Genomic DNA, 27,990 nt, shown 5'->3' with positions numbered 1-27,990 from the left:
CGCGTCCTCACCGCGGGGGCTGGGCGCACAGGCACGCGGGTGCGGGAGGCAGCCCCACCCCGCCCCCAAATCCCTGCGATCCTGGGGATTAGGTTCATTCCCGGCACTGCCAGTGGAATCGAGGTTTGGAGGCCGGTCGGGAGACCGAGGACTTGAATTCTCGCGTTTTCAATGATTGCATTTTAAAAATTGTCCTTCCACCCATCCTCTTCCCCCTCACCGGTGCATACACACCCTCTCACATTCGTTACTTTGTTCTCTCTGATTTGGTCCTGATTTGTTGACAGCTCTGATCTGCCTTGGGCTAATAGATTAGTTAATATAAACCTGTCTTGAAATCTCCTTCCACTTTTAATATCCGCATGGGTTAGGTTAGAGGACAGTCTTAATTCTCGTTCTTGGTAGAGTTTGGTAGGGCGAGATGTTTTAAAGAGCTAAACACATGCTGACTTTTACGAAGGGGCTGAGTGCCTCTAAAGGTACTTTTTGGTCCCCACCTACTGGCTTTCTGTTGCGCTCTTATTTACTTATTTGGCAGCAGTTTTGTAGCGCTCATCGTGACCATATCGGTAAAGTGGATAGACGTGGTAGCAGGTGGGAGTGGATGCAACGGACAGGATACGGTGGAGGATTTGTATTCTTCAGACGTCTTTTTCGGAAGCTTGCTTATCACTTTTGGGGTGGCTGTAGAGTCTGTATCATAAAAGATTTAGAACTGCATTTGAGAGAGGTTTTCATTCTTAACGTTTAACTCTAATTCTTTTCCCCTTCAAAGTTTTGTTCTACTTGAGTGAGTACAAACTTGCTTTTGTCGTTGTCGATTGATTTTGGTGGAGTATTTGTGTGAGATGGCAAATACTTTATTTTCTTGTGTGTCAGAAAAAAGTATCCGTGCTGGAAACTTTTCGTGTTGTGTGGTGGTTGTATTCATGTGTTTGTTCCAATTTTTTATTTCTAGTTTTATCTCTGAGTTACTTTACCTGCATGTTTTTCAAGTTTTCGTAAACAGTTTTAAGAACTCTTAAACGTCCTCTCAGACCAAATCAGAAGTGTGCGTTTTGCTTAGACTCCAACTATCACTGATGGGAACCAGAAAAATAACACTTTAAGATTTACATTTAAAACCAGTTATTGGTTTAAAGTTTCATTCTAAAATTTTAGTTTCCTTTCAGAATTTCAGTTATCATAGTTTTTCAGAACTAGACTAATGAATTGGCATTAACAGAGGATAATAATCTGTAAATAGACTGATTAAAATATGGAAGTTTTATGGTACAGTGTGTTTTAAGGGAATGTTGTCAAACCAGCAGTTTTCTACCTTGGCAGTTTGAGACATCGGTTTATAATACTTTTAATTTTGTAGAATGGTTTCTTACATTAAAGTATGTTTGTCTTATTTGACATTGTCCTTCATGGTTAAAGTTGGGAAGCATCCCAAATGTCTGTTCTATGTGTTTATTAATGCAATAATATACTTAGCATCATATATAATAGGGATGTCATAGGTTTTATGTGTATAGTGAGAAAACAGGAAGATATCCCTGATGTGTTTTTAAGATACTGGATTTCAGTTAGGGTGTTATAAAAGAACCTGGGTGGCTTTGTAAACAAAAACAAATGCCATAATTTTGTATTCATTATACAGCTTAACATTTATGGATTTTAGTTATTTTGCGTAAAATGTACTTTTTATTAGATTATCCTAATACACTTTCTTAGTCTTTAATATGCTTGTATTAATTTCTTATAACAAAAGTATTTTTCCCATTCACCCACATTTTATTTTGTTAGCATAGATGTTTATCAGATCTCTACCGAGCACCATATATTGCTTCTAATCATACAAATGCCTTAAATATCACCAGCTTCCTCTGTAAGAAAAGGCTAGTGCTGGTATTTTCTTTATCAAGTGAAAGTGTTTATATAAATTATTTTTACCTGAATGAAAAATTGTTAATTTTATAATGCAGTAAATCAAAGTTTATTTTAGAAATGAAGTCATTAAACCTGATATTAAATTTGAGTTTTAAAATTAAATTACTAGTCTGTGACCTAATGAGCCCTAAAACCTGCCAACATTGGGGAAAATAGATCTTGTTTTGAGCTGAAAATGCTATCCAGACCTACTTAACTTTGACCTCTTAAATGAGAGCCATTTTATGTTATTTACAGATAAAATATGCTGTAGCATAATTATAGGACTGTTTAAAAAGACAACTATTTAAATATATATATTCCATAAAATTTTGGACTAAAGTAGTTGACAATTGTAACCTGATGCTCTTTCAATATTGAGATGAATTTATTAAGAAAAATCAACCCCCCCTAGTGGCGGCTCTCACGTTGAAAATTATCTTTATTAGTAGGAAATACATTTTAAATGTGTTCAATTTAATCCCACTGAAGTATCTTGAACTTTCAATAAATGTTTCCTTTCTTTTTGGAGTAATGAAAGTTGGGAAATTAAAGGCTCTGAAGCAACTTTACATCTAATTCATGTTCCTACTTTAAAGAAGAAAATATCAAAGATGACCTTCATTATAGAATCTACTCTAACTTTCCTTAGACTGTTGCCCCATACTTAGTAACCCTATTCAGTAAAAGAGAACAAATCCTGTGTTTATTTTATTCTCTTTGGAAATGAAAGTGTTTGTTTATTTTGTCTCATGAAGATAGTCAAAAAGGCCATTATAGAATTAAATAGAATGCTTTTCCCTAGTGATAATTTTGGATATATTTTTGTATTTTTAAGGTTTTAATAATAAAGAATAAGTTGTAATGGATTTCAGCTTACCTATACGTAGAAAGTTAGCACTGTATGTTGGCAAATAATAGGTGTTGAGAAAAGGGGATCTACACTTTAAAATGATACCAGCTGTAGTGGTGATTAAGCCATCATGGAGTGTCAGAACTGAAAGTCACTTCTGAGCCTTAGCTGATCCTTCTTTAAAATGCATACTGATAAAAACTTTTACTTCTATTAACATATTAATAATAATATATAAAAGCATTTTCTGTCTTGCTATTCATTCTTTTTAAATATCATGAATTTCATACATGTACTGAATTGTATTACTTACATAATATTCATTAAATGTTTTATATAAATTTATGATGCCATTTTTAAAATAGCATCTAAAATAAAAGAATAGGTCTTTTCATTTACACAATTATTTCTCCATCATTTTGCTTTCAAATAGCTTGATTTAGATAGCATATACATAGTAGTTATGGACACTTGCTTGTTAGGACTATGAAATGAAGTAAGTGAAAGTGTTTAGTTATAGATGACACTAAATGGCAAAAAGAGGAAGCAGGTATAAATTGAAAGCACTGGATCTAAACTAAAAAATGAGGTCTAGTTTCTTCACTGTTATAGATCTGGGCAAGTTTCTCAACCAATAAAGCAGGACAGTCCGCACCTGTACTGCTACTCTCACAACTAAAACAGAACAAAAAATATATAAAAACTGTGAAGACTGCTAAAGATATAAATGAAACAGAAACATAAATTCTATTCTTTTAGCTTACATTATCACAGAACAATCGATTCTCACGTGAAACAGTAAGAGGCAGTATATGATTATGTTCTCAATTACGGCTACAGCTGAAATGTGCTACTTCACTGGTGGATAAATTTACATAGTACGTGCTTACTCATGTATTTAATTAAGACAGTTACTTAGAAGTAAATACCATACAAATCTTTTACAACAGTACCTTTCTACTTCCACGCTTCTTTTAAAATTGATATTTTGCTAGTGGCTTAATATAACAAAAAATGACTTTATTAGCACTTACTCTGATAAAAGCGTGCCCAGTTCTTTACATCATTTTCTTCATTTTTGTAATAGTACCAAAGAAAAATAGTAGAATTTAAGTTTATACATAGGGAACTGAGATTCAAATTCAGAGTTGCTCAGGTAATGAAAAAGAGTTTGGATATTGGATCTCAGGTCTTTTGGCTTCAAATCTTGTGTTCTTACTGACTTGCGTTCGTACTATCCAGGTGAACAGATTCAGTGATGCATGCAGTACAGCCATATCCTAGGGATTTTCACTGTTTCTGCTCGGATAGTGTTACAGCTGAAATAAATTATTTGTCATTTCCCATACATGATTTGTACTTGCTTATCTCCATACTTGTGTTTTACGTCCTTTCATCTTAGAGTCTTTTCTCCTGTCTTAAGGATTTGCTACCTGCCTCCCTTCCCCTTTGAAACGTTTGTTTTTAAAGATGGCATAATACTCTGTTGTGCTAATATTCTGTAATTTATTTAACTGTTTTTGTTTTGGGAGAAAATTTTATGCCCAACCATTTAATACTTTAATATTTCAGAGAATACCCTTGGGACATGTAAATTTTTATGCAAATTCATTTTTTTTAGGAAAAAATTCCTGTAATGGAATTTTGGTATAGTAAAGTATGTGTTGTTTTAAGGTTGAACCAAATTGTACACTCCAAGAGATAGTGTCAGATTAAGAAAAATTTGCTAATTACAGTCCCATCATCAATCTGGGGATGTGACTATATCTTTACATTTTTGCTTAAAAAATATTATTGTCAATTTCATAGGCAAAAGTGTGGTTGGTAATTAAAGTTATATGTTGGGATCGTGGTTGTGTATAGGAGAAGCACTTGTATTAGCAGATTTTCTACTTAGGTTTTCCTTTACATATTCTTTTTTTTGTCTTACATTTTTCAGTCGTCTTTTAGTTTGTTCTTCTTACTTCTTTCTATTGAAATATTGTTTTAAAATGTATTCCTATTAAATAACACTTTAATAGACTTCAAAAGTCAATTATATATGTGGCATATCTTAAGTATAGCATATTAGGCCTTATCTTTTGATGTCTTACTGTGGTAGTTAGGGATTTTAGCCCTCTCTTGTCTCTCCTTAACCTTTTTCACCATCCCCCATCCTCCCAATATATTTTATCACAATTTTAGATTATATACACATTAGCATTGTATTATTTTTGACTGTATGGTGTTTACTGTTGAGCTAAGTAATATACTGTGATTACATTTTCCTTCCTGTTCTATGCTATTATTGATTTCTTTTCTACCATCTTCCTGTTTATTTGCATCTGGGTTTAGCTGTCTCTTAGGTTCATTGGAGACAGAGTTTGTGTTTCTGGCTCCTGCTTTTCTTGTTTTGGTGTGATTTTCTGGAAGAGAAGGGTAATTGCAGAAAGCTAGGTATTCTACCATCACGGAAACAGAAGTGTCTTGCCTGTATTTAAGACCTGATTCAGATGCCACATCTCCATGAACTCTTTTACAGCACCTGTGTTACTGAGCAATATATTATGCTTGATATTGCCATGTTATAAAATATATTTCCTCCTAGTAGGAAAAAGAATGTCTTTAAAGATAAGACTATCATTTGTCTTTGAAGCTACGAGAGCTTCCCAGTATAGTACCATGCACATAGTACCTATTTGAGATGCGCTAATTTAACAATTAACTACCACTTAAAATTTTTTTGTAATGTTTTAGTGATTCTGGTAAGGTAGATACATTTTATGTGGGTTTAAGGGGAAACAAAAACGTGTATTTGCATAGAAGAAGGGGGAAGGGAAACAATGAGTTTTTCAGGATTATGGAACTTATAGTGGTTTCTAGGCCATATTTCATTTTCCTGATTTTCCCTGCTAATGTCTTGTGCTAGAAACTATGTTGTTTATATTTCATCATCTCTCCTCAGGTGTAGCAAACAAAAGGGAAAGGAAAGAACTCATCACAATTATAGGGCAGCAGCAGGAGGGTGGCAGAAGACTTCTGACTCATTAAAAGTGGCTTCCAGCCAGAATTCTCAGAAGTTTTTGTAGATGTTTTTGACTCATATAGGGAAATAAAATATCCAGCTGTGTTCAGCCTAATAGTGAAGTTGGGCTCTATTTGTGCTATGTGTCCCCTCCATTACGTTAAGTGCATAGTTTATGATTGTAAATATTTGAAATTTATATTCAGAGATAAATATGGATGCACTGAAGCTGGGGGAAGGAAATGAAGAATGAATGGGGTTAAGAGTTGGGCTTTATTGGGTGTAGGTAGTATGGTAGGGGGATTTTATTGAGGAATACTTCAGATTTCCTAGCTGTTGGATGGAGAGTAACACCATAGTTAGTGCTGAGAAGTGGGTGCCCAACTCCTGGGGAATGTGAATGGAAGCGCAGTCAGGTACAGGTCCTGGAAATAAAGATAAACAAGTTATGGGTAAGTAGACCAAAGCAGTAAGAGTAGATTAAATCACCCTGAGGAAAAATCCGATAGAGCAAACTCAGTACTGTAAGAGGTAATCTCTTGTTAAAAAATGTCACTTTAATCTCATAGGATTACTGAAACCATATCTTTGCATGTCATTTTGAGGTTTTATAACGAATATTATATAAAGTTATATATATACATAAATATACAGTTATATTTATGATTAAACTTGGTTAATTTTTTCAGCTTTACTTCAAACACTGGCTACAAATGATGAACCTTATAGACATTTTTGATGGAGATCTTAAAAGACTTTCAAGATAGCATTCAAACTGTCATTGGGCATACTGTTGGGCCTGTTACCACCAGCAGTTAAGGCTTGCAGGGCTTCTAAACAGAAGCGTGGCATGCAGTCAGCTAGAGTCTTGATTTCATAACAATTTTGATTACAGATTGGGACAAGATTTTTGAGGTAAAGGTTTCAAAAAATAATAAGTTGCTCCTTTGCCTGACCAGCATCATACGGTCTATTTCAGGAGATATTTGAACTCCAGAGCTCCCAAATCCAGTCTTACAGGGATATTTATTTATATTTCAAACAGTCTTTTCCTTAAATAATGGTTAGCAGTGTCCTTTGGTATTGATTCGAAGACAATACAAAAGTAAAAATATTAGCATAATCCAAGTCAAGTGTAGTTAATGTAAGATTACTCTCTATTTTTAACTGTTCTGTATATCTTCAAGATGTATGGATAGATATTATTTTCACAAAATCTGTACATTTCTCACAAAATCAGTGAAAAAGTGGGTCAAATGCATTACCTTTGTTAGCTTTAACAATCTGACATTTTAAAAGCTTCAAATCCAGTACATTTGAATTGTTAATTTCAGTGGGTACTTCTCAGCCCTGACCTTAATTCCTCTGTGTATTTGACTTTCTTCTATGACCTCCAAAATATTCTACCCTGGTTCTTTTCCTGTCTATCATTTCTCCTCTGTGTCTACACCTCTTCCATAGCCCTATACCTAAATGTTGGTATTGCTGAGGTCTATCCTCAAGCCACCTTTTTCCTTTTCTGGTACAGCTCTCATTAGGAAATGTAGTTGTTTTTCCAAGCTACAAATCGCAGAACCATTTGCAACCTCTCCTCACTCAATGGTTTCCTCTTCCTTGCTTCCTATACCAAGTTAGTTTAGTTCAGTGAACATTTGAGTCTGGCTTAAATCTCTCTTCAAGCCAGTCCTTTCCTAACCTCACTGTCACTGCCTTTGGTCAGGTTGTGATCATTTCTTTTCTTGGCACTTTTGGTCAGCAAACATTAATTGAGAATCCACTCTGTGTCAAGCACTATGCTAGGCATTAAGGATACAAAAATGATTCAAGCTTATGTAGAAATAAGGGTGTTAGGCAAACAAGTATAAGCAATTAGGTTACTTGACAATGGAAATTTGTTCTCATATTAAATACTTTATAAGACATATAGTAATACATTAGAAATGTAGACAATTTTGCATTATGAAAAGCAAACCTCAGAAGCTAGTGTGAGGTTGAATATTGTAAGGAGCCAGCACAAGATAGGCAGCACATGAAGGGATACCCACATGAAGGGATACCTTTATGTTACTATTGGTTTTCCCTATATCGTAGCATCTTGCCTTGTTTCAGTGTTTGTGTTACTTTCTTCTCTCCAGTGTTTCATAATCATTACTGGAAAGCTACCAAGAGTGCAGGACTGGATTGTATACACATTTTCTATTTATGTGAAGTTGTTTGTATGGAATATTCCTTATTGGAAGCATTGCATAAGGCATTTGTATAAGAAGTCAAATGGGGCAGAGCTGCTAATCCGTTGTGAGGTTGGTCAGGGAGGACTTCATGAAAGTGATGTACTTGAGCGGGGACTTGAACCGGATGGAACATAACAAGGAGGTTGTATGAAAGCACCAAACCACATGTTGTAACTGTAAGTAATTTCTTAGCTCTGGGGTAGAATAGACAAAAATGGCTTTGACTAGAATAAATGAAGCCAGAGGGGTAGATGAAGCTAGAAAGATCATGAAGGATTTTGCGTGCCAAGCTAAGGAACATGGACAGTTCAGAGCTACTGAAGGATTTTAATCAGAGGAGTGACATAGTCAGATTTATGTTTTAGAAAGAAGTTCCTGGCATCCCAGAATCCTAACTTCAGCGAACCCTGCCCTGCTTTCTGTATTCTCTATCACCAGAGTCAGCTTGGTAAAACACAGGCTGATCTTATAAATCCCAGCTCAACACTTAAGAACAGATGCCTAAGTCCGATTTTCTACTGTTACTTTGCTATCTCCTCTATCTTGAACATTTTTGCATCAGACACCCACATGGCTCACTTCGTTTTACTCATGTCTGTGCTGAAACATCTCATCAGAGAGACATTCCTAGGCTGTCCAAACCAGCATCACCTCTGTCACCCCTTAGTTTCTTACCTTACTTTATTTTTCTTCTTAGCACTCACCCGCCCTAAAAGTTATATGTTTATTTGTTTATTTCTGCATCCTCCACCTAGGATGTAAGCTCCATAACAGGAGCTTTTGTATATTTTGTTCACCTGTAAGTGTTCTGTGCTGGGCAGTTGATAGGTGTTCAATATTTGTTGAAAGAATGTGGCCCCAACCACCTTTCTTCATTTCTCTCTTTCTCCCTGTGCTTCTCCTTTCAGATGGGGGAATTCTCACAGTTCACCAATGCTTAGTTATGCCTCCTCCTGAAATCCTGTCCCTCCCTCAAGACCCATCTCAGATACCACCTTTTCTGTAAAATCTTTTTTCAAGCAGTTGCTGCTTCTGCTTAGCTCCCATAGCACTTGTTGAATATTTAGGAGAAAAGTGTTTACCTGGGCTGTCCAGGATGTGATAGATATAAATAAATACTTGTTAGCGGTTATTAATTAACCAGTAGAGAATTACACAATGAGGTAGACAAGCATAATAGGCAAAGTTTGAAATTCAGTTGGTTAAGTGGAGAAATGCAGTAATTAGGTGTGACTTGAAATTTGTTTATAAATGCAGTATCATTAGGGGAAAATAGCTAGGGGAACCATCACCAATTTTCTATTATATACACAGTTGTACAAACAATCTGGAGATGGTATCTGTCAATACATACATACACACACACACACACACACACCATTTTACTGATGTATTACCTTTTTTGTAGAAATATCTACTTTTCATCTTCTTTCTGCCTAAAGTATTTCTTCTCCACATACATCATTGAAAAGAAATTATCTAGAAATGTTTCGATTGGGTCATATTAATAGCACTATGCCCAGGCCAATTTCTCCTTTCTAAAAGCTAATATAATTCCATTTGAATTGTCAGAAATGTCTTTGTCATAAGAAAATGCTGGATAATGACTTTTCTGGCTAACAGGAAGGTATAGAGATATAAGGTATAAATTACTTTGGTTTTCCAATTCAGCATGGGTATCTGATGATCCTTAAATTCACTTTAAGTGATTAATGTCTGCTGTGAAATCCTGGCTAGGGTCTTTGTGTGAAGTTGTTCCACTTCCCATTTCTGAACTCATATTCCTCTTTGACCCATGAGTGTCTTTCTTCTCAGATGAATATCATGCTAAATTGTTTAGGGTTTCATTGAATTTTCTAATTGAGACACAAGCTATGAAAGCTAATAATTAAATAGAATTATTATCTGTATGTAAAAGCAAAAATTGCCAGTAATCACCATTAACCTCTAATATTTGCCAGCAAGAAATGTAAATAGCAAAAGTCAATTTTATTCTTTTATTATTTGAGGACCACATTAGATGGCTAGAGGACCATCTGCAGGTGCCAGAGGGGCTTTGGGACATTATCTCTAATGAGTTGAAAGTAAATAAATACAGGAAGCTGGTGATATGAAGGTAAATACTTTATTTAGAGTTTTCCCTATTTATTGACAACATCAATGATACTGAGATGCTTCCTGTGGAAGATAGCAAAAGGAGTATGGTTTTCATATAATTCATCACAAATATCTCTTTTTTTTTCCCCACCAAACAATGGCTAATGCATTTGAGAGGGGGAAAAAATCTCAGTAGATCTGTTAATTGGGAATCACTATACTACAAATGCATGAAGTATAAGCAAACATTTTCCTAGGATGAGTTCATAAGCTTTTTAATGAAATATTAGGAAGAATTTAACCCATTCCCTTGGTTTTCTTAATATGTGAAAGGAAGATTTTAGAAAGACTTATGTAAACTTTAAGTAGACTTTAAAAGTTTGTTGTGTTAGAAAAATATTTGAGATGTTATAATGCAGTACAAATTTTTGCTTTATATTTTTTAAAGGATTTTTTATGGTATTTTGTTTGTTTTTCAGAGTAAAGCCAATCCCGGCTGAAGGAATCAAGTCAAATCCTTCCAAGCGGCATAGAGACCGACTTAATACAGAGTTGGACCGTTTGGCTAGCCTGCTGCCTTTCCCACAAGATGTAATTAATAAGTTGGACAAACTTTCGGTTCTTAGGCTCAGTGTCAGTTACCTGAGAGCCAAGAGCTTCTTTGATGGTAAGACAGAAGGTTTAATTTGTCTGTGATAACTTATAAGAAATACTTGTATTAAATATAGCTGTTTCTGTGTTAATAACTATAAAAATTAGCTATATTTGGAAAAATTATTGCTGTATAGTAAAACTTCAGTGGCAAAGCCAGATTTAGAAGTCTTTTTTTTTTTTTTTTTTGAGACAGAGTCTCACTCTGTTGCCCAGGCTGGAGTGCAGTGGTGTGATCTCAGCTCGCTGCAAACTCTGCCTTCCAGGTTCACACACATTCTCCTGCCTCAGCGTCCCAAGCACTACAGGTGCCCGCCACCACGCCCAGCTAATTTTTTGTATTTTTAGTAGAGATGGGGTTTCACCATGTTAGCCAGGATGGTCTCGATCTCCTGACCTTGTGATCTGCCCGCCTTGGCCTCCCAAAGTGCTGGAATTACAGGCGTGAGCCAACCCCCCATGGCTACCAGATTTATGAGTCTTAAAATCAATTTTCCAGTTCTATTCACCCAACAGATGCAGTCACTGAAATAATGCATGGTATCATTCTTTGAAAATCATGTATTTAGAAGTTACACTCAAATTGATTATGTCCAATTCCAGTTTCCCTTCTACTTCAATATTTAAAAGTCTGTCTTTTAAAAATAGAAATAAAAAAAGGATAAAACACCATCTTGCTAGATTTTCTGTGTTTTCATAGATATCTCATTTTATTTATCCCTCCAAAGTTATGTATATTTCTAATCTTTTTTTTTTTTTTTTCCTGAGGTAGACTTTCACTCTTGTTGCCCAGGCTGGAGTGCAATGGCACGATCTTGGCTCACTGCAACCTCCAACTCCCGGGTTCAAGCGATTCTCCTGCCTCAGCCTCCCGGGTAGCTGGGATTACAGGCACCCACCACCACGCCCGGCTAATTTTAAGTATTTTTATTAGAGATGGGGGTTCGCTCTGTTGGCCAGGCTGCTCTCAAACTCCAGACCTCAGGTGATGTGCCCATCTCAGCCTCCCAAAGTGCTGGGATTACAGGCGTGAGCCACTGCGCCTGGCCTGTTTCTAATCTTTTACGTTAATTGTAGACTGACTGCAAGATATATAATTAAAACATGTTTTTCACTAGAAAGAATATTTGATAGAGTCAATAGAATTTCATTCATTATCTATTGTGTCACTGAAAACTGTCATTAACCAAACCAGGTAGCATCCCTATAGCTCAGTTTCCTCAGCAGTAAAAGTTAGGATTTTGAGCTAGGTGGCTGGATGATACTTGTTACCTTTAAACTGCAATGGAAGTTTTTGTTTGCAAGTGATGTTTCAGTGTATTTTCTCATGTAAAATTTATTTATGATTTCTCTTTTATCTGTCTAGAAGGCAGAAATAGATTTTTTAAGGAAATGGTCTTTTTAAAATGTTGTATAATTTTACTAACCATAGCAAGTTAATGGTAAAATCTCAGTGGGCTATGTCAGTTAGTGCTTCTCATACATTAATGTGCTTACAAATCACATAGGAATCTTGTTAAGATACAGATTCTTGTTCAGTAGCTTTAGGTGTGTCCCTAGATTTTGCTTGTCTAACAAGCTTCGAGATTATGCTGATCCTGCTAGTCTAGGTCACTAGGAAGTGCCTAGACAACACGTTTATTGATATTCAAATTGGTAATTTGTGTTTAGAATACTGCAGCAGTTAATTTCCCTTTAGATTTATGTTTACATAATGTGATGTGTTTAGTCTGAGCATCTTTTTATTTATTTGCTTGCTTGCTTGCTTGCTTGCCTCTCTGTGTGTTCTTTCTTTTGGACAAAAGCTATTTAGTTTAACAGTTGTGGTCTGGGCAATATACAGATTTGAGGATAGTGATTTCAGGAAAGATTATGTATTTCAAAGTTTCATAGTACACAAATTTTGTCTGACCTATATAAAAAGTGTTTGAATTTTCAGTTGCCTCTATACCAAACCCTTCATCTTGGGAGAAGAGTTATGAAGTATTCAGTAATGTGTCTGTAAGTATGTGTTTATTAGCTGTAGTCATTTAGCTGGTATAGTTGGAACTAGAACTCAGGTTTCTAGATTCCTTATGTTGTTTTTCCTGACCAAATAATACCTATATTTTTCTCTGGCAACTGTTGCATAGCAAAGCACTAAGGATTTTTTCCTAGATCTGTGGTTCTTAAAAGTGTAGTACCCAGACAGGCAGCAACAGCATCACTTGGGAACTTGCTAGAAATGCTAATTATTGGGTCCAACCGTAGACCTATGTAATCTAAGGTGGTAGGACCCTTGGTGGTAGGGCTAGATGCATGTTGAAGTTTAGGAGCCACTGCTGTAGATTGTAACTTCAGGCCTCCTCCCAGCTTCACAGAATGCTGTCCTAATCCCTAGCATTTACTCACATGCTGTGCTTAGTGCTTGACCATGTGGTGGCGTTCTATGATGTATAAGACGTAGTTGCCACCCTTAGAGACTCTGGAGTCTAGAAGCCAAGGAGACATTATTCCCTGACTCTGATAAAGGTTTATTGACTTGAGTCATTTTACCTTTCCATTTCTTGTTCCTTTATAATGGGGAATCGAATTATATACATTAAAAAGAAAAAAAAGTGTAGGTTTTTCTTCTGTTTAGAAGTAGTATGTGTGTATCTAGGCAGATACATACAAATGTGTGTATGAACACACATACATAAACAGATATATTTCTATATTTAATGTCTATATTATGTATGTGTGTTCATGTATATATACACACAGACACATACATGATTGGATATGTGTCCTATTATTCAATGCTTCCAGTAAAGGAGATCTCAGAGTCTATCTTATAAAGAATGCCATAGTTTAACACAGGGTTCATCATGGAATTGTTAAAAACTTTTTCTCAGTTCTTCATTAATGAGTTTGTCTATTTTTTATTCTGGTTGAGTGTATTTGACAGTAGGATCTTATACCTATTTGCATGATTCCTTCATCAACTACATTATCTTTAACGTTAGTTTCTTTTCAAACTGCATTGCGCGTAAGAATTACCTAGAAAGTTTTGTAAAATGCAAATTCGAAGGCATGCCCGTGCTGATAACAAGTAAGTTCTATGTAAAACCCAAGAATCAGTATTTTAACAAGCATGTTAGGGAGTCTGAGGCAGTGAGTTAGCCTAGCCTTGATTATGCCCTAAACAAGTTAATTTTTTTTTCTTTACCTTCAGAATGACAAATGCAAACATACAAAATTTAAAGAAGTCTGTAAATATTTTTGCTTGGGTTTTAGTGGTGTACATTCAGCCTAAGCAGTTTCTTAGATTGTTTGATACAGAAACATATAGTTAGATGGAAAATGAAAATAATCAAGTTTTTTTTTTTTTTTTGAGACAGAGTCTCGCTCTGTCGCCCGGGCTGGAGTGCAGTGGCCGGATCTCAGCTCACTGCAAGCTCCGCCTCCCGGGTTTACGCCATTCTCAGGCGCCAGCCACCTTGCCCGGCTAGCTTTTTGTATTTTTTAGTAGAGACGGGGTTTCACCGTGTTAGCCAGGATGGTCTCGAACTCCTGACCTCATGATCCGCCCGTCTCGGCCTCCCAAAGTGCTGGGATTACTGGCTTGAGCCACGGCGCCCGGCCCCAAGTTTTTTTTTTTAATGCCCAAATTTCCTCCAGACTACCAGTGGTCTGGAAAGGCAATGTAACATTTCAGAGCACACAGAGAATGAAATTATAAGGGTAACCCTTATGAACTGAAAAAATGGTAGATGCTAACGAAGAGACTTGGAACAGGCTAACAATGATTAGGATTTTTGTGTGCAGTTGGACCCACTCTCCCACTATTAGGGAAACAGTATAGCGAAGCGAAGGGAAGCTCAAAGTGAATAACAGGATGCAAACAGGGGGTGTGTAAATTCCTGCGGAAAGAACAATATAAACGAGTAATCATACAATCGGGTTAGAAAGGAAACTCAAGTTTTACTGTAACAATAGATATTTTTCCAAGAAAATACATCTATTTATTGCAAGTTTAAATAATCCAACTTGGATGGATCTTCTTAAAGTTTGGAACCATGACTGTACTGCTGCTGCTGTCTGAAAAGCAACACTGAAGTTTTAAGTACTATATTAATATTTATCCATTTCTAATTAATTAAAACATTTTGAAATATAATTTAAAAATACTTGAATAAGGCTTAGTAATTTTTCAGTTATTATAAAGTTGAAAATAGTTTCTTTGACATGATTTAAGCATTACATTTAAATATATTATCTCTGAGATGGAGGGTATTTTTAAGTAACTTAATGATTACAATCAATAGTAGTTTATTAATAGAGACTAGGATTTGGGTGGTTACAATCTAATCTCTGAAACTGGTTGATGTGAAGAGAAAGGATTGTTTCCTCCCATATTATGTCTCTCAAAATTGTTAAACAGTGTACACTGGGCTTGTTGACCAATCTAATCAGCATCGTAATGTTTCATTCTTAATTTCAACATACATTTAATACAGTTTTTAATGAGATTTCCTTACTACTTTTTTGAAATGCCCAATATTATGTAAATATTTTGTTCAAATTATTCTGTTTTTATATAGCTACCCCAAAATTAAGAATCTGGGAATGACTACTGTCTCTTTTCTGTTTACATGCAAACACCTAATGAGCCTGACAAAATGGGGCTTAGGGATCTGAGTTTCTGGTTTCAAAGTCTTGCATTTGCAGCTGTCATAGGAAATAGTATTCTTCTAGTTATTTTTAAAACAAGGTAATGTTAGGGAAAATCTAAGTCTTGAATCTTTATACATGCTTAAAATAATCACCATTTTATAAAATGTAGAATTATTTACATGTTAAAATATTTCACACTCATTAAGCCTAAAAATGCTGTGGGAAGAGAGGATGATAGTTATATTATGTGATGATCTAACATTTATTTGACCCCATTGTTTATCATGGATCTTTCTTGACTTTATTTTAAATTAAAAATTACAAGTGCTCTGTTCTTGGTCTTCCTTTTGCAGATGCTTTAACAGTTCATTCCCAGTTCATTAGGTTTTCGAAAGAGAGCTATTGTGTTTATTCATCTTCAGCTTGTGCATTTCTCCGAATTTCAGTTGTTTTGGTATCTCTCTAGACCGGAACATTATTCTTGAAAAACAAGTATATGTACATGTGTATATGCAAAGAATAAGCTTGAACAAGCAGTAAAAATGAATGTTTTATATAATCTAATAGATTTGTATGTCTGCTTTTTCATTCATGAGAGCTCTATAATTTCATCTGCTTTACTATAATTTTAAAATTCACGTATGTCAAATAATTTACCAAAGTTTCAGTATCATAGTATCATAGCACATGTTATTTCTTAATTCTAGGACTATCCGAAGTAGGTTTGCTTGCATAACAGTTTAGCACATTGGAAATCACCAAATAAATTATTTGTTGAATTTGATTTAGCCATGACATTATCCATCTTACATGGTGATTTAACTGTTGTTTTTTTTCCTGATTCACATTTTAAAACATGAAACTCTTAATTACAATATTCATGATAACTTTCATAGCTAAAACTATTTAAATCTAGGTTCTTTTACAATTTTAATTTATAGACTTTATACAATAATTATAAACACAAAGAATAATAGCACATTCTTATTGAATGAATATATAAATCCTGGCTCTATTTAATATTGTGACCTCTTTGGTTCAGGAACTTAATCTTTCTTTTCCTCAGATATCCCAATTTAAAGTGTAAGATTTTTTGGATTATATGAATAAACCTAATATGATAGAACTTTATATACGATACTTTTATCTCTGCTTTTGTTTGCTTTGACAACTATTTTGAAGAATACAGTGACAAATATCTGAGATTCAAACAGTCTAAACTCATTGCATCATTTATTATGTATTTTGCTGCTTTCCTGTCTCTTAAATTTACTGATTTAATGGGTTTCTCTTTGATCATTACCTAGTCCTGCATGACTCTAGAATCCTTGCTTATTTGGCCATGAACAGGTCTAGTTAGTCATAAATGTTTTTCTTTTTAGGGAGACTACCATTGGGCTAACATTAAAATCACCAACTTTCAGCAATTTTCCTTTTTTAGAAAATTTTCAAACACAGACATTTAAATTTCTGTAGTTAAATCTTAGGATATTTCGTGAGGATTTGTGCTCTGGTTAATGGAAACGTACACCTTCATGTTATAGTGTTTTAGAAAATGTATTCACATATAATATTAATTGCATTAAAGTCTGTGAAGAAATTTTTAGTTAGTAATATTTATGGATTATTTTTAAATCTTGCTCTTTGACAGGCTTTTGACTTTTTGATCAATGAATTTTAATGAGTAACTCAAATTCGTTTATTTGCTCATGGCTAGATATTTAGATTTTAGAGTCATTATATCGTCAGAATAACATTTTAAGCCATGAAAGTGAAAAAATATTCCAGGGGGAGAGCATGTAGAATAAGAGAAAAAGTACCAAAGATAAGATGTTTTAAGGATGAGCAGGGGTGGTAAAAAGTGAAATCTGTGGAGTATGAAAGTATGCTAAGGTGATCATGAGTTGACTTCAAGATGCCTTTGTTTGATGTGTTCTTAAATTGGAGAGCCAGAAAGAAAACTGTACATGAAAGTGTAAACATGAAATGAAATGAAAGTGTGTACAGAAAAATAACACTAGAGAAGGTGATTTCTGTTCCTTGTTTGTCCATAGAGGCCAAAAAGCCATTCAGTTGTTAGCAGTGGGAGATTAAGAGGAAGACAAATGTCTGGGCTCCGTGGCTCATGCCTGTAATCTGAGCATTCTGAGCAGCCGAAGCAGGAGGACTGCTTGAATCCAGGAGTTCAAAAGCAGCCAGGACAACATAGTGAGACCTCGTCTCTACAAAAAATAAAAAATTAGCTGGCCTTGGTGGTGCACTTCTGTATCCCAGTTACTCGTGACGCTGAGGTGGGAAGATCTCTTGAGCCCAGGATGTCAAGGCTGCAATAAGCCGCGATCATGCCACTGAACTTCAGGAGTGAGACTGTCTCACACACACCCACAAAAGACAGAGACAAGTAGTCTAATGGGATTGGTTAACATAAAGAACCTTAATGAATTGTACATACTGAATTCTTCATGTATTTTCCAGCCTGAAATTTTCCCACACAATTGTCATTTTTACAGAACGTTCTGTTGTCAGTTGGATTTTTTTATCATGTCTAGTTTCTGTGTTATGGAGACATTTCATCTCTTTATCTCAGCATGGTAGAGGGAGATTGTGTTTTGTGATGAAAGCACTGACAGGCAGGAGCTGTGGATGCTAGTTCAATTAACTAAACTTGTGTTTTTTGATAGATTTTTAACCTCACTGTTCCACAGGGTCTTCACCTTCTCAGTATGTTTGATAATGATGCTTGCTTGCCCTGATGTGTTAGGTTTGTAGTAAATTAATCCTAAAAATGAGAGATCTGTGAAAAAAAATTTATAATTAAAATTGTTGCTGTTATGGAAATCATAGTTATTTCCTGCAGAATCCTGATATTTCACTTGTTTTAATGGAGAATTTTCTTTTCCTTTTTTTAATATGCATAAGGGCCTTTACAGACCTGATATTAATATCAGTTGAGAATCCCTTTGTTTACTTAATTTCATATTTTTGATTTAGAGATGGAAATTTGTTAATAAACTGTTTTTCCCCCTTTTGATATAATACATAATAAGTTACTTCCATATACTGTTTTCTTTTATCGAAAGTGGCACATGCTCAAATCTAGATGCTTGGAAAAGCTTGCTTTGGTGAGGATACAAAATTTGGGAATTGTATGCTACTTGCTATATTGGGATACATGTCAAATTTTGTGTTGTTGCGCTATGTCTTAGTCTTAGGTGCTTCAGTTTTTGTGTTTGTAAAACTGTTATTATTTCCCGAAGACATTCACAATAATAACTGTGCTTAACAGCATAGAATGATAATTTTAAGAAGTATGAGGAAATTCAATCCAGAACATATGTGAGTTATTTTCTAAATCCTGAGGTTCTAAGTCTCTGTTTCTCAAAGAGTGGCACCTCATTCTCAGCATCACTGGGGAGCTTGTTACCTGTGCAAACTGTAGAGCCCTATCCTAGACCTAATGAATCAGAAATTCTAGAGGTGTGGCTAAGCATTATATTCAAAGCCTTCCAGGTGATTCTAATGTCTGTGAAAGTTTAAGAATCACTGTTCTCATTGAGTGTTTGCATTATGTTACTAAAAATGCAATTTGAATACTACTCTTGTATATATGAAAAGCTAAGCGCAACTCATTCCCCACTGAAAAGATCAATTAACTGCTCTTGTTGCTTCCATTAATGCAGAGATTTGTCATATAGTTATAGAGGAATTGTATAAAACTGAGCGCGGACCAATGAGTAACTGGAAGAATGTATACTCTTCGGAAGTCAATTTTCACGTAAGAGTTTGGATAGAACAAACTTTTAAGGACTTTTTGAGATGGAAACTGGTATTTCCTAGATTTGCTAAAAAAGACAGTAACGCTAGTCTCTCAACCTGCAATCAATCATAAATATGCAAACTAACATTTGCATTTAAAAAAACTGAATATTCTTCCATTCTACAATGGTGATTAGAAATCTGTAGGCAGAAAAGCAGTAGTCTATCAGTATAATTAGAAGGTACTAGACTATGTAAACCTAATGTCTGTTTCCTAGGAATTTAGAATATAACATAGTTTTCTTTAGTTTCTTCCCTCCTTCCCTCAAAAGAATGCTTCTTTTACAATAGAAGCAGTGTATTGGAGTGAAACATGTATGTTTTACCAGTAGGTATGTAGAAGAAGCTCCTTTTAGGTACACTTAATATATTATTTGGAAATACCCATCATACCAGACCAAACTAAACTGGGAATGTTTTTCTTAAATTTAAGAAATACTGCATTACTTAACCCTTTCTAATTTATAAAAGTTTATGTGGTTGGTTGAATTTTATAAGTCATAGCGTTGCTCTCCTTTATGTTTATGTCAATATGGGAATGGAATTGAATTTTTCCTGCCAAAGTAGTAAAGAGGATGGTAAATATTATGAAATATATTGAATTTATAGCAGCAGTTAGGGACTAAAAGTCTTGCTTTTCCTGGAAAGACTTTTATCCTGTCATCTTTCTATTTAAATGCAAACTATAGTAACAAAATACAAAATACAGTTTACCACTATTCAGTATTCCTCATGAATTTTTTTTTTCCTTGACCAATTCAAAGCATGTGATATGAAGAGATTTGGCTTTTAGGGAGCCATGGAAATCTGAGGTTAGATGTCTAAGGAAGGAAAGTACCATATTAGGAAACATGGATATGGTTAAATGCATGTGGGAATAAAACTTGAGTAATCTGCAGTATGGCCATTTGATAATGCTGTGATGTATTTGCACTCTAAATTCCATCATTTTTTTAGATTAAATTCTTATTTGTATTGTATGACTCCTTCATAGATTTTTCAATGAGGAAATAGTGGAAATATTTTGGTGGTTTACTATCTTAACATTCTACTGAATGTTCAGAGTTTGATTCTCCCACTTTGTAAAGTGGTACATATCCTCACTGATGGGGAGGATTTTAACAAATGCCCATTACGGTACAGCAGCTACTTCCCAGCTGGTGACTTATTTTCAGATACTACATTTTGTTTCTATAGACTGTCGTAAATTTAATTCCAGTGGTGTAATGTTTAAAGTGTCATTATGCATATAATTTATGTAACAATTTACAGTTTTGAAGTATGGTTGACCCATGAACAATGTATTAATAATAACTTGAGCAGCCGATTAATGTGTATTTTGTATATGTATTATATACTGTATTCTTAAAGTAGGCTAGAGAAAAGAAAATGTTATTAAGAAAATCATAAGGAAGAGAAAATATATTTGCTGTTCATTAAGTGGAATGGATCATCATACAGGTCTTCATCCTCGTTGTCTTCGTGTTGAGTAGGCTGAGGAGGGGTTGGTCTTGCTGGCTTGGGAGTGGCAGAAGCATGTCAGTGGACTTGCGTAGTTCAAACCCATGTTGTTCAAGGGTCAGCTGTACTTTCAAATGTGTCGTATAGTTATCATAGGAATCCTATTAGATACTTATTACTGCTCTCCACTTAAAGCTGATAAAATACTCAGTTACCTCCTCAGGGGCACTTTAATTGTAAGTTTCTCGTCATGGTTTGAGGGTGTATAAACTCAGCATAGATTTCGTTACCTCTGTCCTTGATTGTCAGTGATTGATCCCAGGTATTACCCTGGTATTCTACATGTTATTTTAGTCCTCACAAGAATTTGTCTCAAGAGGTAGCATTGTCCTCATTTAAAGATGAGGAAACTAAAGGTCAAAGATGGTTAGCATAGTGGGCAGTGGTTAGTAATAGCTCACACACTGAGGTCTGGCTACCTGAGTTTTTGTCTAAGCTCTGCCACTTAAATCTCTATGACCCTGGGAACATTTTCTCAACCTCCCTAAGTCTCAGCTTCCTAATATATTGAAAGAACAATGTCAGTCTCATAGAACTATTATGAAGATTAAATAGGATATAATACGTGGAAAGTGCTAGGTGTACAGCGTGTGCCCAGTATCACGTATGATTACTAGGTAAAGTCACTCTGATGGTAGGAAGCAGCTCTTGAGATAGTGTCTCATGTCACTTTCTTACTCATTGCTAGCTTTCTAATCACCGCAAGAATTATATACCTGAAAGTGAGTAGTGTTGATAGAGCTTCTAGTAATTTTAATAAGTTAGAGGTAGTAGGCATGAGAGCAAGAAATAGAAGAAAAACTTCCTGCAGGGGTAGAAATTACATAGTTTAGGCTGAGAGGCCATGGCATGAAATTAGTTTCCTAAAAAAGCACAGCAGTGTTTCTTAAATGATTTTAAAAGTCCACCCTTCTCGGACTCATCTTTGCACAATATTTACTTAAATGATTTACCAATGATTAACCTTAAACACAAGAGCAACAGAAATATTTACATATTTGTTTTTGGTAGAAACCTCCAGTAATCATTCCCACAAATGAACTTGTCACTTTTCCTACTTATGTAGTAGTTATACATATTAAATATCATCTTTCCAGCATTTGGAATTATAAGCATTGTTGTTTAGAAAGAATGTGTTCTTCTTCTTTTTTTCTCTACTTCAAGTTCCTGTAATACTTTAATTAAACCCTATTCTGGTACTTAGTATTTTTTGACATTGTTTTCTAGTTATTTCCACAGCTTATATGCCCTACTTAAAGACATGGTCTGACTCTAGTGTCTAATTACATTGGCTAATACCCCCAGTGCAAGCCCAAGAACAAATTATAAATTACTCTGAGATGAATGGTCTCTCTCATTGCTTAGTCATCTTCTCAGTGATCAAGTAGTTATCTTTTAATATTTGTGTTTTTCTACTGCCAGTGACTCTAGGTGGAAGTAATACCAATTGTGTTGATTAAATATTAATTTGAAGAGATTTTCAGCGATAATTTAGATATATAAAATCTGACACTGTTGTCCATTTTTAGGCTTATTTCATAATATAAGGGTTTGGTTTTGTTGTTTTCTTTTTAAAAGCAAGTATTACTGATGCTTGGTATAACTCTTAAATTGTGCTTCATACCAGAGCTTTTAGAAAGGTAACAGAATATAGTTGACATTGTATGGTTTTGTGCATTCAAGCAAATGTGGCCATTAGTAAGCAAGCAACAGCATAACTTATAGAATAGAAGGGGAGAAAAGGCCATTCTCTCTTCTACCATTCTCTCTCTGTACAGATTAAACATTTCCTTTGGTCTTGATGAACTGTTAGGTCAGTTTGCCTCAAACTGTTTTTTGGCCTAAGGAAATCTGTTCTCTGGCCTTTTGAAGTTATATTCAGAGATTGTGCTTTTGGCTGTTTCTTGCAAAGAGATGTTTTAACTTCTGCAAAGGCAGGAACTTGGCATGAGATTCTGGTGTGACACGTTCACTGATGATTTACCAGAAAACACACTGCAAACATGAAAGACTGCAGACAGGTTTCATATGTGATACTCTGCTCAAACTGAGAGAAAGTCTAGTTATTAGTAAATCTCCAGTTTTTTCACTGAGCCGAATTATTTAGTCACATAAACATATAGTGAAGTATGTCTTAAGAGGACTGCCAGAGTCAGTTTTATTTAATGGTTTCTCTTATTCAAATATCACAGGTTAAAAAAAGGTCAGAAAGTAGAAAGTATCTAAAAGATTATACTTTATGACAAGGGAATCCATAAGCTCTGAGAAATATTTCTAGTAATTAAAGCTACTGTTTGTTGAACTACTATTGATTTGCTGTGTGTCAGAAACTTTACATATATTCTTATTACTCTTCACAACAGCCCTGCAAGATGTGCTTAAAAAAAATTTTTTTAATTACCACCTCACGTATTAGGAGACAGGCTCAAATAACTCCCACTTTTAGTAAATGTCAGAGGTAAGATTTGAGCCCAATTCTAACAGTTACCAATATCCACATGCTTTTATGTGAGATAATATTTGACAGTGCTTGGCAAAATGTTTAAGTAAGTGGTAGCTATTATTATTTCTATTCAGCTGTGCTTCCTCCCATACTATAAATATATACATACCACACACACACACACACACACACAGTGAGAAAAAAAAAAAAGAAGAAATAGCATTATAACATGCCACGTCCAATAGTAAGCATCCTATCATGCCATCAGACTTTCCTTCACATATATAATCCACAAGCAGTTAGAAGATATAATAGAGAAGCCACTTGACAAGATGTAATACCTAGGAGTAAATATAAAAATGCCTGTGCACATCTTTTTTGTAGACAACTTTAAAAAATTCTAGCAGGACAAAATATAGACTTGAACAAATGGAAAAAAATGTGTGTTCTTGTATAGAATGATTCAAGATTATAAAGATGTTAATTCTCCATGAGTTAATTTATAAATTTAACATGAACCTATTAAATATTAATAGTAATTAACAGTTTTTACCCAAATGCTGGACAAGAAGATTCCAAACATTGGAAATACATCTCAGTAGGTGCATAGTTTCTTTTGTTCTCCTCACCACCACCAGTTCCCTGATATTTAGATAAATATATAAAAAGTTGGAATCATTTTTATAGGTTACATTATGGAGAACTTTAATCTCCTAAGAAAGGAGGTGGGAATGGAGAGGAGTGTTTATAACACTGTTGTGAGTTCTTTGAAACTCCTCAGTTTTGTGACAAAAGTCGTATCGTGAACTCATCAACAATTTTTAACAATCTGTCAGCTGACAACTTGACTAAGTCCTTCAGTTTTGTTACTAGCATAGAATAAGGAACTACCCACTGACAAGAGGATTACTTACCTAGTATTTATTATTTACCTTGTATTACCCAATTACTAAAAATACCAGTAGACGCCAGTATTTCAAGTTGTCTTTGTTTGGTGTTCAGAAGTTTTCTATTATAGCTCTTTACTCTTGCTTACTTTTAAAATCATTATTTTTCCCTTTATTCCATAGTTGCATTAAAATCCTCCCCTGCTGAAAGAAATGGAGGCCAGGAGAACTGTAGAGCAGCAAATTTTGGAGAAGGCCTGAACTTACAAGAAGGAGAATTCTTATTACAGGTAAATTTTCGTAAATATAGTTTCTTACACTAAGGACAGTTGTAAATGGAAAATGAATTAATAAGTGTTTTAATAATTCCCAGTTTATTTGGGATTCGCTCAATGTTTTTTGTCACTTTCATCTGAACTGCAATAGTGAATGATGCTTAATACATGAAAAAATGGAATTATAGTCATGCACCGTATAATGACATTTCAGTTAACAACAGACCACATATACGACAGTGGTCCCGTAAGATTACACCATATTTTTTACTGTAATTTTTCTAGTTTAGATACAAAAATGCTTACCATGTGTTAAAATTGCCTACAGTATTGCGTATAGTAACATGCTGTACAGGTCTGTAACCTTGGAACAATAAGTTACACTGTATAGCGTAAGTGTATAGTAGACAATACCATCTAGGTTTGTGTAAGTACACTCTATGATGTTCGCATGATGATGAAAATCACCTAACCACATATGTCCCTGTTAAGTAATGCATGAATGTATATGAAGAAGATTAGTTAGAGGACTGGTCCACCCCTTCTGTTGTATTAATATTTCTTCAAACAGAAAGAACTCCTAGAGTATTTTAAAGGTTCTAATTTAAGATGTTGAATTTATATATACTTTTTATGGAATGTATCTCTATTAAAATTATTAAATGCGGCCGAGCACAGTGGCTCACGCCTGTAATCCCAGCACTTTGGGAGGCCAAGGCAGGCGGATCACGAGGTCAGCAGATCAAGACCATCCTGGCTAACATGATGAAACCCCGTCTCCACTAAAAACACACACACAAAAAATTAGCCGTGTGAGGTGGCTGGTGCCTGTAGTCCTAGCTACGTAGGAGGCTGAGGCAGGAGAATGGCATGAACCCAGGAGGCGGAGCTTGCAGTGAGCCGAGATTGTGCTACTGTGCTCTAGCCTGGGCTACAGAGCCAGACTCCATCTAAAAAAAAATTGTTAAATGCATTTCTCAGTTTAACATACTTCTTAACCCAAATTTCATTTTGTTAATATATTATAACTTACATTTTATTTTAGCAACTGTTTGTGACTTATTCACATACTAAAGATTTTCTCAACTGTAGTCCCTATTTTTATGCTTCAGAATTTAGTTTCTAATTTGCCTGTGAAAGCATTTTGAATATTTTTTTACTCTTTTTTTTTTTTAGAATTGATGCCATGATTGATTCTCACTTAAAATTCTCAGATAATTTTTTTTTTTGAAAAAAGATAGAATAAAGATGTGTGCCATCACAACTATGTGATCATTTTCAGTTTCACCCACTGAACTGACTAGAAAAACTAACTCCACCACTCTTACAAAAAGTAACCCTAAGTTTTGGTAACTCCACTAGTTCATTCGGTGAATGGTGATGTGCCTAATAATATAGCATTTTTTATTACAGTTGCGTAATCACATTCAAATTCCTGTTAGCAAAAATTAACTTATGTTAAACAAAGTAAATCTATTAAAACATGAGTCCTTCCCCAACCCCAACTGAGGATCTTCATGTATATATAAACCCAAAAATAAAGACTCCATATTCAGGTCATAGGAAAGCATTTTAATAATTGCTGCTTAAGATGATTAAACACACCTCTTGGGTTATCTACTAAGGCCATAATGAAATCCTGTATTTCAGGTGAAGTAGACAAATATGGACTGATCGCCATAACACTTGGCAAGTTGGTTTAAATTAGGGACCAATAATTTTTATTTTTTTCCCAAAACGTTTAGACAAATTGTTTACATACCCTATGTCAGGGAAACAGAATAACGATAATAGGAATGCAAAGCTGTAAAGCTATAATTATATGGAATATATATATTTTAAATTATCTGCAAATTGGTAGCCCTTAAGAAGTTAAAATAAACTTACCTGTTTGTATTGAATACCATTTGTAGATTGCTCTCTAATAGGAAGACTCACATACTGTATGATTTTCTTAGGATTGTGCTTATATGTTATCTTTTTATGAAGAGGATGACTAAAAACATTATAGATATGTGAAAATGGCTGTTTGATTATATACAATTGCATAATGACATCTGACTTTATATTGCAACCTACAGTTACCAGCCAATTACCCGTACAATGTGAAAGATGTTACCAGAGGTTCTGTATAACATATAGCCTAAAACTTTTGAGGAGAATTATTTTCCTTTGCTTAACAAAGGCAAAATTTTTGTTAAAATTTACAAAAATTTTTGTTAAAATGCTGGGGCAGTGGCTCACGCCTGTGATCCCAGCACTTTGGGAGGCTGAGGCAGGTGGATCACAAGGTCAGGAGTTCAAGACCAGTCTGGCCATCTCTACTAAAAATACGAAAAATTAGCTGGGCATGGTGGCGGGTGCCTATAATCCCAGCTACCCAGGAGGCTGAGGCCGGAGAGAATCACTTGAAGCCAGGAGGCAGAAGTTGCAGTGAGCAGAGATCATGCCACTGCACTCCAGCCCGGGTGACAGTGCGAGACTTCATCTCAAAAAAAAAAATTTTTATTAAAAGTTTAAGACATCTTTCTAGGTTAGCTTCAATTTATTTTTACAAGGAATAAAAATGAAACTGCTCATAACTGTGTCTTTATTTACTTCACATGTTTATTTCATAAGTTTAAAATAAATTATATCTCTTGCTGTTTAATACCGTACTTGTTAAAATCTTGCAGCTTTTTCAGTGACAGCAGTTGAAATTTTATATAACAGTATTAATTGCAATTTCTCTTAAATAGTAAGTGAGCTCAACATAATTTTCAGATAGGTCGAGTGAATCTTTGTGACTAAGACTAAAAGAATGATGATCTCTTTTATTTAATTAGTATATTAATTCCTGTTAATTTATTAAGACAAATCAATACAAGTAATAACCTTGTTCCTCCTGGTACTTGAGATCATTTGAGATATATAAAAATTGATATGCATCTATCCTTTCTAGATTTTTATTTTTAACAATTAACATTTGTCTAAAGAGATTTGATAACTGTACTTCAATTATCCTTCTGTCTTCCGGCATATACACCCATGAGTTTATTGGAATGTGACTAAATTTGTTTCACTGTTTGAAAATGTATGATGTTCTACAAAATAATATGAATGTGATTAATGGATAATTTTCCCGAGAAGCAGATATTTTCAGAATAAATCAGTGCAATGGCGAATATATGGTGTTACTGTGAAGAGAATTTAAGAATATCCAATTTTGAGTGTGTTAATCATTAAATATTCAAATTCTTACGGGTAGAATCACCATTGTTTATCCTAAGGGAATTGCCGGGTATTACATACAATATTTGTAGTCAAAAACCTGAGAGCCTGCTTGTGGTTAAAGGGGCATGGATGGCGTTGGAGGCCATTATCCTTAGCAAGCTAACACAGGAACAGAAAACCAAATACTGCATGTTCTCACTTATAAGTGAGAGCTAAATGATGAGGAGACGTGGACACACAGAGGGGAACAACACACACTGGGGCCATTTAGAGGCTGCAGAGTGGGAGGAGGGAGAGAGGATCAGGAAATATAACTGATGAGTACTAGGCTTAATACCTGGGTGATGAAATAATCTGTACAACAAAACCTCATGACACAAGTTTACCTATGTAAAAAACCTGCACTTGTGCCCCTGAACTTAAAAGTAAAAAAAAAAAAAAAAAAAA

The 27,990-nt window shown here is 34.8% G+C and overlaps 1 protein-coding gene across 1 annotated transcript in view; it reads left to right on the top strand.

Moving 5' to 3' along the window:
• AHR (aryl hydrocarbon receptor) overlaps positions 1 to 27,990 on the top strand; it is a 50,522-nt gene that overhangs the window by 2,957 nt on the left and 19,575 nt on the right. The window contains exons 3-4 of the mRNA XM_011961730.1: positions 10,579 to 10,766; positions 24,239 to 24,345. Coding sequence (XP_011817120.1) covers positions 10,579 to 10,766; positions 24,239 to 24,345 — 295 coding nt within the window. The remainder of the gene's footprint in view (positions 1 to 10,578; positions 10,767 to 24,238; positions 24,346 to 27,990) is intronic.

This window comes from Colobus angolensis, unplaced genomic scaffold, assembly GCF_000951035.1.
Source record: "Colobus angolensis palliatus isolate OR3802 unplaced genomic scaffold, Cang.pa_1.0 Scaffold568, whole genome shotgun sequence".
NCBI lineage: Eukaryota > Metazoa > Chordata > Mammalia > Primates > Cercopithecidae > Colobus > Colobus angolensis.
The sequence above is the reverse complement of the archived record's forward strand: the minus strand, read 5'-3'. Positions and strand labels throughout refer to the sequence as shown.